The sequence below is a fragment of the Numida meleagris genome, unplaced genomic scaffold (assembly GCF_002078875.1).
Source record: "Numida meleagris isolate 19003 breed g44 Domestic line unplaced genomic scaffold, NumMel1.0 unplaced_Scaffold165, whole genome shotgun sequence".
NCBI lineage: Eukaryota > Metazoa > Chordata > Aves > Galliformes > Numididae > Numida > Numida meleagris.
Window position 1 is genome coordinate 548,110 of NW_018363448.1, and position 12,505 is coordinate 560,614.

Genomic DNA, 12,505 nt, shown 5'->3' on the forward strand with positions numbered 1-12,505 from the left:
ATCTTTGAGAAACTGGACCAAGATCTCACCTTTGCTTTTTTTCTTATCACGGTTCCTAGAAGACAGGCTCTTCAGAGCAACTGGTGACTCTGAGACTCACTAGTGCTGTACCAAGACTTAGTGAGAAGGAAAAATGACTAGGAGTCAACTAGGTTAGGTTCTATGGGATTTCACAATTTGCATCTCAACTCTTGTCCTGCCCCTAAGATCAGTGGTGGGATCCTGCAAAGAAACTCACAGAGGTTTCACTGAGGACAGATAAAATAGAGGCAAGCCTGAAATGACTTCCTACTTTCATTATAGCAGCGTAAATAAGCTTGGGTAGGAGAGAGGTCAGTCTGTCCCTTTGCTTTCAGACTGTCACAGAATCACTGAATGGCTGAGACTGGAAGGGACCTCTTGAGGTCATCTGGTCCAACCCCTGCTCAAGCTGGGGCACCTAGATCAAGTTGTCCAGGACCATGGCCAGGTGACTTTTGAATATCTCCACAGAGGTATACAGCACAGCTTCTCTGGACAAGAAATGCCAGCCTGTCACTTCCTAGTAGATTCACTTTTAAAGAAGTAAAAAATTGTGTAAACTCTAAAATGTCTCACACATCTATGGTTTAAAATGATGGATTCTTTTTCTTTTCATACAACACAGAAAATATGAACATATTAAATGAAACTTTGTTCTCTGACATAAACTTTCTTGATATAAAAAAGAAATATGTGGAAACTTCTGATAAGTAAAATGATTTCAGGTATCACATTTTCAGTGTAGTCATCTACATATTCTGAGGAAAATAAATACGTTTTTGGCAAGTTTTTAATTGAAAGCCTATTTTTTATTCATTCAGAAAAGGTCTGGCTTCATTTTTTTAATGAAACTCTAGTATAGTACCTGCTGCTATTCTAGAAGAACTGAGCTAGCTCAGTAGTTTGGTAGACAGCTGGTAGTAACTTTTCTATGATGATGTAAACTTTGCTGGTGAGATAAATCTCTGCTCAGTATATTTCTTAATAGTTTTTTACTTCAATATACTTATTTCTATATGTGTGACCCCTTCAAAGTTTTTGTTTTGTTTCTTTCCTCTTCAAGTTGTGATTTCTGCAGGTGGCACACTGCCCTCTGGCAGGCAGAGCACCTGCATTTTCCCTGCAGCTCCTAGTATTTCTAAGAGCACCACTGGTAGCAGATGAACAGGAGATTGTATAATTTGTGATCACTTATGGTTCCACAGCTCTATGTGAAATAATGTATTCAGTGGGATAAAGGAAGAAAATAATTTCTTAACATGCTTTAAAATTGCTGTCTTCAGCAGCAAAAAGCTGCTGCTGCCTGCTTTCCTCCTCAAGGTTCTCCATACTGCTAAACATTATTTCCTGCCATAGTTATCTTCTGAAACAGCAGGGGGATACATTCAGCCTTTTCATTTTGTGTCTTTTAAAGTGCTCCTTGTGGCATTGTCTTTGATGGATAGGATCAGGCTTTACACTTGCAAACACCTTGGCAAATCATCAAGTTAGAAAAGTTTGAGAAAAAATAATATAAACTGTTAATTTACATGCCAAGTGTTACCAAAAGTCACTCATCAGTAACACAGCTGAAAGCCAAATACTCTGTTTTATGGCATTCCAGTTAAAATTTTGACTTTCCTGTACGTGGGTGCAACAGATGTTGACATGCTGAAGGCCTTGAAGCTTAAATCCAGCCCCTGAGGTCCTAGCTACCTTTCTGTCTTGTGACTAGGTTCATGGTACAGATCTCATATCTGCTTTCTGACATCTAGCTGCTAAATAACAAAATAGCTACCAGAGGACAATAATAATAACTGCCAATAAAAAAGTGCAGTAATCAGTCTCAGGAGGTCAGACTCTTTGTACCTGTCTCCAGCACCATCGGTGTTAAGGTGGTATGTTGATTTTGGAAAACACTGCTGCCACCCTATTCTCTGAAAGTGGTCTGGAGTTGCACCAAAGACAGGCAATTAATGTACCTCCCTTAAATCTCACATGCCTACAAATGAAATAGCTTTGCATCCTGGAGTTGTCAGGAAGTCAGGGAACCGAATCCTTCAGATAATTTCTGCAGCAGTCTGTGTTGGTAAGAGTGAGTTCCAGTAAGAAAGACATTTTCTACTAGAGAACAGGCCAGGTGTGGGTTGTGCCAAGGCATGATAAGAAGGAAGATGCTATCAGTTCTGAGTATGCTTTCCAGCAAAATTCAAGCTGCATTGTTCACACCTTCAAGGCAGTTTTTTGTGATTGACCTCTTTTGAGTGACCAGCCAGAGGTTAATAAATCATGAGTCTGTCACAGAGGCAGTTGCTATAGGGGATTATTCCTGATGCAACCTTCTCTGGTTTGAAGTTGGACCTGCTTTGATCTAGAAGATGACTTGTGTCTTCCAGCAGTTCCTTCAAGTATCTGATTTGATGTCCAGGATGTTTCCATGGAAATACGCATTTAACTCTTAGTTTTCTTCAAGTAGATAATATTTCCTGCTGTTTCACACATATTTACATCCATTTATTTTCTTTTCAATCTTGCTACCATTGCTGAGCAATTTTTGCTGGCTTCAGGTGGGTGTAATGCTTTCTTCTTTCATGTGTGCTGCTCATGGTGTAACCTTCTGTCATCTCAGATCATGTCTATCAGGAGCTACTGATGACCCAGGGTCATGAAGCTAATGAAAACAACACCCACAGATGGTGGGACATAAGACAAAGCCAGATTGAGTGGACAGATTATGGGTCTTTGCCAGTGGTTTCAGGCCAGGGAACATGGAAGGTAGAATAACCTTCTATCAAGAGAGAGGGGACATGCTGGGAAACTCCTCTGTTCTTGTATGGTTGCAAGGAGAAACATTTCACAGGAGCATTCTCGGTGACGGGCCAGAGAATAAGGATTGAAGGAAGGAAGAAGCTAAAGAGCAAACATTAGTACAAGTTTCTAAGGAGATGCATCCTCTCTAAGCCACTTGATTAATTTTTTTCTGTTTAAATTGCATTTGCTCTAGTCTGTTAAGGACAAATTGCATTTGTCTTTGTCCTTGACAAGCATCCCATGGCTTTATAGTCTTGGGAACAGAGCATGAGGTGAGCAGCAGAGTTCCCGAGGCAGAAATGTAAGTCCAAGTGGTAAGAAGGATAAGGTTACTGTGTCACAGTGTACCCTTAGAGACAGATACAGCGCTAAATTTCAAATGACTGGGAGAAGAAAGAAAATTATGTGAATGGAGCAAAGTGTAGCCATTTCTTTTCCTGCTATACGTAGAGATGTGGAGCCTAGTCATCATTTTTTTTCTCACCGAAGTTCTCTGAAGATTATTTTCAGTGATCCGAGAGCACACAATGTGAAGGGAGCACAGAATCAATCTCTTTCTCCCAGGACAGGGAAGCATTCACCTAGATGTGTCTGGCCAGCATCATATTTCAAAAGGCAAACTGTGATACAGAAGCAGAAACCAGCTTATTTCTGCAGTGGTGTCTCATAAACTGGCCACATGTAGCCTTTTCCCAGCTTCTGCAGATGTCCTCCTTACCAGGTCATTTATGTCTCTATTTTGGTTAACTTAGGCTGCTTTGCCCTGTTGTTTCCAGTCACTGTGTCAGCTGTGTAGCTTTTCCGGTTCCTACTTCTGCCTACAACTACTGCCCTTCAGAGCTGTAAACAAGGCACTACTACAGCAAACAGAAGTGTTGGTTAATCCATCCATGGAATGTAGTCCTTTCCCACATGACCTTCAGTCCACACACATAGCAACAATATGAAGAATTTTTGATTTTTTGTAAACAAAGAGACCTATTGAAGGGGAGCATAGACAGCCAAAACATAAAATACAAATGCAGAGACTAGCATTTAGTCATTGCAAATATTTGCAAGCTCCTGAGAAGGGTCTGCCTGCAAGAAGAACCTTGGAGATTTGTCCCGTATGCAATGCCATACTGGTCATGGATTGATTAATGGTGCGCTTGAATAAAGTGAGCAGCAGATTCTCAGCTATCGGTTTCTAGTAACATCTTAGTGCCAGTTCTCAGACTGGGAGAAATCTGTATTAATTTAACTAACTGAAGAAATGATTAAATGGCAACATGGAAGGAGAGAAAGGGAGAGCAAAACTTACCAAACAACTGAAATGCGTCATTCCTTCCTCCTCCACCCCTCCCAGTTTGAAGGGATAGTGAGGAAAAAAATCTTCAGATGGCTGCAGGAAGCTCCCAAGGTAGTTACAATCAAGAAGAAAAAAACATTTAATAAAAGAAAAACAATTATACCTTATTTAATGAAGTAAAGGATTTACTGAAGAGCTTTAAAAATAGGAGAGTAGCACTAGTACCTCCCCCAGTAAAAAGCATAGGAATTTAGACAGGTGAATAGCTCATCTTCAGAAAAGATTACAGTTCTATTTTCCCTCTTTTCCGTGAAATTTCACAACAAACATAAATCCCTTATGTCTTCCCAGGTAAGAAGTCTGAAGAACAGAAAAGTCTACCACAATTTTAAGCATGCCAATATGTTCTATGGATCTAGAGGTGAATTAAAGCAACAAATTTTGTTTGAATATGGGAGATGTAGCAAGGAGATAACAATTTTAAAAAAGATTTGGAGTCAAAACACTACCAAAAATATATAAAAGTTTATTTTATGAATACATTAAACTCTTGTGCACAGCACACATTAAACTCTTGTGCACAGCACACACGTATAAAAACAGAAGAAATTTCACAAAGAACTGGACAGTTTTATTTTTCTTGTAAATTTACAGTCTCAGTTGTGAGTCCATACTGAGTCATAATATGAGGTATATTTTAATGACAAAAAATAATGTGAGAACTTTGGCACTATTTTACTGTGCAAAATAAAATCTTGGAACTGAAATAATTAGTGAGGTACACATAAATTACTCTGGTTTTCCGCTGTGTGTGTGGCTGTATCTCTACATGTTTGGGGAAAACTGAATTTATTTTGATACAGGTTGTAATGATATTGTTAAGGTTGCTAGAGTTCCTTGATGGATAGTCTGCAATGTGTTTAGATAACAGAAAGAGCCATGTCTCTGGACCAAGGAGATAAGGAAGTTCTGCTGAGTCTTTGTACCTAGGAAATAGGAGGTCCTGCTTGGAATCAGTTACTGAATATGTAACACACCTCCAGGAAACTTCTGCATGTGTAACATACCTCTGGGAAAAGTTCTGCATATGTAACACAAGTAATGTATATAAGCTGAAGATCTTTTATGCAAGGCATATGTGGTAGGACACACAGGCCCATATGGGGAATTCATAGCAATGATGTCAAAGATGGTATCTAATTTCATGACTGTGTTGATGCACACTGAGATGCTTTGAAAGTGACCATCAAAAAAACCTGTCAATAATAGGTTTCTTATTTAGCCTGGACTTGGGAAACTGATTCATTTTCACGAGTTTGACTTTACATAGTTACATATCCATGGAACTATTCTTTTCAAAAATGTCTTGCTTAAGAATTTGCCAGATCATACCGGTTTGCTCTCTATAACTTCCATATTACGTAAATTCTACTGATGAATGGTATTTTTTCCTTCTGTGCCAGTTCAGCAAGTTTATCTGGAAGTATCTAAAGTAAGTGGCAGTCTTTCAAAGTCTTCCATCTACTGTGAGCTCCCTCTAGACTGCGTGCATATGCACAGCAATATGTCAGTAAATGCCTTGACTACTTTAGTGAGTGTAGTCAAGCATTCACTTAAGAAGAGTCTCTGTCAAAGTATTGTATTCAGATAGTTTAAATCAGCACAATGCTGCATCACTGCACTAGTTGTATTCGAGGGGCTTGCTGCCAAACTTACCACACCTGACAATGGCGTAATTCACTCTCATATTAATCAGGACTCCTGGCATTGAAAACTTTTGTGGTTTCAGTGTTGGCTTCAAGTGTTGATGTGGCTGGCATTGGTATGTAATATGAACAAAGCAGTGGTGTAAAAAGGAACTCAGCAGAGTGAATGGTTTGGGTTTACAAGTGTCCCCCAAAACAGCATCTGCTGGAGTTTGCAGTTCTTGAGAACAAGTTCTGCCCAGAAGGCTGCATTTAAAGAGACTTCTTGTAATCTGTTTCTACAGTTTGTTCTTGTTGACCCATACGTACAAAACAGAGTCAGTGACTCTGATTCTCTTCTTTCATGCCAGCTGTCCCATTACCTAGCAGTACTGACAACAACAAATTACTCCAGACTATGTAGGCTTAAGAGGGAAAAGACTTCATTCTAACCTAATGATACTGGTGTAATCAGAAACAAACATTTGTGTCAACGTTCAGACAATGATTTCTTCTATGTCCGTGCACTCTTCCTACTTTCTTCAAACTTCATTTCAAAGACAATTAGGAATATAACACAAGAATACAGATTGCTAGCTAACACTAATGTAGTCTGCCTATCCACACCTTTAGGGACCCTATGCTAATTTAACTGACATCCTACAAACTTTTCTTTGACAAAATCTCCCCACTCAAAACACTCTGTTTTTTCTCTTAAAATGTGGTTCTTTTTTTTCTAACACAAACTGCTGCGCACAACGTGGATGAACAAAATGTGCCAATTTAGATTCTCTCTGCATACTGCCAGATCAGAAAATTAAGAGTAACTCATTTCTTTTGTCATATACAAAGTGTCCCATTTGCGTATGATAAGTAGTCCATTTTTTCTGTTCTTCACTTATGCTACGATCACCACTTACATTCAAGCAAAATAAATTCAAGTATAAATCACACAAAACTAGCTGGAAAACTGTCATATTCACAAAAGAATTGCCTTGACAATTAGTCAGAAAGTTCGACTCTTTGGGCCAAATCTTCTGCAGCTATAAAATGAGAGTCTAGTTTTGCTGGTTTACACCATCTAAGAATCTGGCCGTGAACAGTGCTTTTCATACATGACAGAAGACTCAAATTCATTATGAATAGACATCCACTGCAAATAGAATGGCATGTCAAGGCTGGACATAGTCACATTTTAGCTGCACATGGGAGATTATATTGCACTCAGACGTTCACTTCTGCAGCAGCATGGTCCACCTATGCTGAAAATGCTCATGCTCTGACATAGCATTGAATCTAGTTTCAAATTGAGGAGCACGCCATCAATACAAGAATCTCAAGGCTACTGGTAACCAACATTTACAGTGACTATTGACTTAGGGCCTTTAAAAATTCCCTTTCAAAGACACAGAGAATGTAGCTTCATTGGTAATGTGGAAAAAGATTGTTAAAATAGTAAGGAAAGGTTATTCACCATTTGTATAGCTTCTAGGAGAGAATTGGGGAAAATTCCATATAGCTTGCCACGTTATATTTAAGTATGACAATTTGCAACTGATGGAAATTGGAATTATAGCATAAATTCCTGTGCAACAATCTGGGAAGGTGGGCTTATATAATTTCTTTCTTCTTCTGTCCTTCATACCTCAGTGAGGTATAATAGAGAAGAACCAAATATACTAAAAGTAGAAAATAGAAAGGAATTCAAAACAGAGTAATTTTCTACAATGACCCTTTGCTGGAAACTTCCATGAATTCCATACGATTTATAAATTATATCTTGCAGTTCTATTTTAGTTCTTAAAGACAAACAAGATTCAGCTGAAATTAAAAATGTTTCCATTAAGTATTCACTGCTATGTGTGTCTATGTACATAAGAGCACCTAAGCATCTAGAGAGTGGATGCATCCAGAGATACATTATAAGTATATAATTATTTAGACATACACTCACACTTCCCATGTCTACGTTCATATTAAAAGTGTACACTTCTGTATTGGAGGTGGATCTAAACTTAAACAGCACACAAAATGCCAAGTGGGTGACACTCAGTTTCTGCATATCCTGATGTATTTTGCATTTAGGATCAATTTCTGATTTATCCTGTGGGTCTTCCCAGTGGAAATTTACTGTAAGTTTTCATTTTATCAGCAAGTCCATGTGAGGATACCCTGCAGAATCTTTTCAGAAACAGAGGGGATCCATGGGTAGACAGTTTGCTTGTGTGGAAATGTTTGTGGAATGAACACCATCATGATCAAAATCGACTGAGGACTTTATGAGACAGAACCCACGTGTACAAGTTTAGAAGAGGAGGTGCAGGCAGATATTCAGATAGAGCAAACTACTTGAATCTCTGACAAAGCAGTCATCTGATGATTTGGCACATGATTTGTAAACAGCTCACTACGAAGGCTTATTTTCTGAGGTAATTAATATTAATTTGTCAATAATAAATGATTGATTAGATAATTATCACAGAAATTCTACATTTTTCAAATACTTTTTTCCTTTTGCACTCCAACTTGTATTTTTCTTTGATCAGTGCTAAAGGAGGCACACAAACATGTAAAATTTGTACAGAGTAGAGGAGAAGCAGAATACATATTCTCTATGTTGAATCTAGTACAAATATTTTCATCCAAATATATACATACATATATAGATTTTTTTTTCAATGAACAATGTATATATTTTACCTGGGAAATTATTCCTGTGTGCAAAATGAAGCAGTTTTTCTTGGGATTTAGATCTCCTTTGATCATGTTCATATTCTCGGTAAAAAGTGGGTCACTGTCGTAACAGGAGAAACTTTATTTCCTTTCTTCACTCTCCCATGTTTGCTGAGTGCTATATAAGCACCGTGGTAAGCATTTGATTCATATGCATTGTAGTTATTGGGTAGCAAGGTTTCTTTGAATTTGCACTCCTCTTGGAAAGAAATCTATAAAACGGGAAGAGAGAAAAAAAGCAAAACAGGTATAATTCAGGTATAATTTCAGAAAGACTCAAATCACTTTTCTTGCTAATGTTTTTTTACAGATAATAAGTTCATTACAAAGCGCAACAGGTGGTGTCATAGTGCCTACATCTAACAATAAATCTTCCCCCTCTGTGCATACTTTGTTGTTACATGAACTCAGATGTCACCTGTCTGCATTATGGACAGTGTACTTCCTGTGGCAGATCAAGTTAATTGAAAATAATGGATTTCTCCATTTTCTTTGTAAGCAGCAATTTGTCAGCATCATGCCCTTTTATCTAATTGCTTTATTTCACACCTCCCCTCTGCAAGAGGCACTGTCATTTATGAAAGAATGTGCTGGCTGTTAAAAGCTTCAGTTCATTTGTAATCAGCAATGTTTAGGAAGAACTGGTTGCTTGAATAAAATCTTTGTTTATCACTAAATGTTTTCTTTTATTAAATCATAAGTGATGATATATTTAACTGTTAGTGGGACATGCAATAATTTCCAAGTTTCTAATCTGGGAAAACTGTTGTATTTACTTTAGTGTTATGTCACCTAAATCTAAGGAAAAGGAATTATCTGGGAGAGGACATGCAAGGAATAGCAGGAGAAAAATGCAGAGCACTGAGAAAATTAAAAGAGCAAGAAGAATAATTCCCTGACATAAGACGGCTGGCACATGAGACACTACCAGTGCTGTTCTACTTGAATGTCTTTGTAATAAAATGATTCAAAGCTTATTAGAGCTTAGATTAGGACATTGTAAGAATGCACATCTATTACAGCTTTTAAAAGTATGTTTGAAAACAAATGAGACTGAGTAGAAACCAGAATAAGTAGAGATAGATAGATAGATAGATAGATAGATAGATAGATAGATAGATAGATATCAAAGGAAGCTCTGGATCCAGACCCTGCACTTCTTTAGAAAAACCTTGTTAAGCACAGCATTTAGGCTTCTGGAACTTTTATGTGCTTGAAATCAAAATTGAGCAAAATAATATTCTCAGATAGGAAACTTAAAATATCCTATTGTCATTATCTCTGTGAGAAGGAATCAATAATAGTTACAGATATTCACTACATTTGGTATTTTATTAAGCAGTGAAATGCTTTGTATACATTACAACTGTTTTAAAAGAACTGTCTTTTTTGTTTCTTGACCAAAAATAAAATAAAATAAAAAAGCTTAACTCATTCATTATCATTCATTATTTTGAGATGAACTGGTTTTGCTCATTGCCCAGAGTCAGACTTTTTCAAACAAGCTTCCTAACAGGTGTCTTTTCTACTAAATGTTGAGACTGAATATTCAGGTATCAGAGATTAAATTGCATTTAAAATGCACAGCTAGCACTTTCTAGATGAGAGTGATGGTGATTATGTTTTAGTATGACTTGCATACCATAGTTAACAGCTATCACTGTTTCTTCACTCTTTGAGAATGATCTCACAAAACATTCTTAAAATACCCCCAGATGCATATGTGGGCTTTGTAGGGTAGAACTCCTATTCTTCCTGGTGAGGTTATTTTGGTAAGAGAGGAGCACACTGTCATGATTTTACTAACTGCAGCTAGCATAGGTGGCTCTAATTCTCTTTTCTACACATGCATGTACGTACACACAGATGCACAAAATCACACACACACTTCACCTCACACACAGTTTACCGGGTTTTTTTTTCACAGCACACCTGTAAGTATAATGCAGTGTTGGCATCAGCAGGTTTCACTGTTACTAGAATATGTTTGCAGTGCTGAGCCCTTAGAAGATGCCACCTAATTAATTTGTCCTATTTGCAAAATACATTCAGTTTCCTAGGGTACTCTCTACAACCTATTGAAAAGCTTTAACAGACTCTTAGCAGCTGCACCACTTGTTGCTCTGAATAACACTGGTGGCATTAGGCTGGGTTGGCTTTATGTAGTTGAAAGGCAGTATTCTCTGCTTGAAATCAGAGATTTCCTAGAGGAGGAAAAACAAACAAACAAACAACAAAAAAAAAGTATACAGCTTTTGTTTAAAACATGAAAAATTATTCACATTTATACTCACAGTTCCATACATCTTCCCCATTTTGTTCATTCCAACGAAGAGAGCACTTTCCACACCAAACAGGCTCACAACACCTCTTTCTACAGTAGATATTTCAAAGAGGCCTAAAAAATAAGAAGTTTAATAGAAATGTTATCACAGAATTTATAGCTAATCAAAGGCAATTCAGATATGATTGATTCATTTTAAATACCTACCGAACATACCATATTTTTATTATAATTATTTCCCTAGATGTGCATAATAAAAATACACATAAATGATCGGTTTTGTTTTTGTTTTTGTTCTCCCTCCTTCCCCCCCCCCCCCTTTAAATTTCTTGTATCCACTTAGGTTATAATTACAGGGTATGTTACTGAGATCTAGAGAAGTGTGGTTTGCATTTGAAGCCCTTCGTGATATCTTAGCTGCGAAAAAGTTTTAGTTACTGCCTTGAAAGACAAATTCAAACCCACAGGACTAATGCTTTTCTTTTCATCTTACAGTTGCAGAACAGCAGCTGTAAGAACAAGCAAACCAGAAACAGCCTCTTCAGTTACAGAGTGCCCCAAGACTATGACTCCAAAATTATGCTTTGGCTCTGCGAGCTCAGTGACAATGTCCTGAATTCAAAGGGCAAATGAAAAGGTGAGGAGTAAGCAAATGCAGCAGAGAGAAAGTTTTCTGTCTGGTTTGCCTTCTCCCATCTGTGCAGTAAAGCAGAACAAAGATAAATTGTATCTAAATTTGTCTAAGCATTTGTAACATGCTTCAACCTGGAGGATTCCAATGTCTATTAATCCCAGAGAATTTTAGAAGGCAACAGATGTATCACAGATAAATAATATCAAGTAATAATATTTGCATTCTATGAATGGTAATTACTAGACTTCACAGCAATTAAGTGACATATATTCTATTTCATTTCTGGATGCAACTCCCTGTATTGGTTTTCAGTGTGAACAACATTTATCCTTCCATCTGGGAGGATTTGAAGGTGAAACCCGATGCCCACGTTGCAGTAAAGCCTCTGTTGCCTCTTGATTCCTAGCAAATAGTCACCCTCCCAGTTCACATCTGACTTCTCCCTTGACATCTCAGAAATGGATCTGGACAACAGAGATTGCCATCCTCTTTCCAGCAGTGTTCCATTATTTCTGCTTACAACTGGGTGTGTTGAAGCAATTCCAGCTAAAAACCCCAGAGAATAAAAGCAGTCAATGTCCGGTGAATGGTGGCTTCACAAGACATAGTGATGAGAAGTCTTTGTGCAGTGGTCATCTGGTTCACCTCCAGGGCATTAATAGCCCTAAAAATACCACCCTTCTTCTTTTTCTCCCTTCAGCATGGTGGCATATGCTTATTTTTGGAAAGCAAATAGAGAATGCTGACATGAAACTAAAGCCTGAGAGCAGTCGGGTTGGAAGCAGAGACAGGCCAAAAGCACTCAGTTTGGTGGGGACCATGTTTTGGAGATCTTGCTCTCCTGTGGGAGGCCTCAGTAGTGTTTGCTTGACCAATCCCTATGGTGCAGAGGCTGACCTCTCCACTTCATCACTGACATCAACAGGATACCAGAGGTAAGATTGCTATAAGTGTAACACTAACCTGCTCTTCTTCTGGGATGACTGAGTTTTGATGAGTGCTGTCATCTAAGACCAGAAAGGAGTGAGGTTTCATTGGCTGCAGAAAGCAATGGAATCAAATTGTTTAGG

The 12,505-nt window shown here is 38.0% G+C and overlaps 1 protein-coding gene across 1 annotated transcript; it reads right to left on the minus strand.

The window, feature by feature from the left end:
* Positions 1 to 4,405: 4,405 nt before the first annotated feature.
* Positions 4,406 to 12,071, minus strand: FGF6 (fibroblast growth factor 6). The gene is given in 4 exon segments (XM_021382075.1): positions 4,406 to 8,729; positions 10,812 to 10,915; positions 11,733 to 11,996; positions 11,999 to 12,071. Coding segments are annotated over 4 exon segments (618 nt in total). The 3' UTR covers positions 4,406 to 8,552.
* Between the last annotated feature and the right edge of the window lie 434 nt (positions 12,072 to 12,505).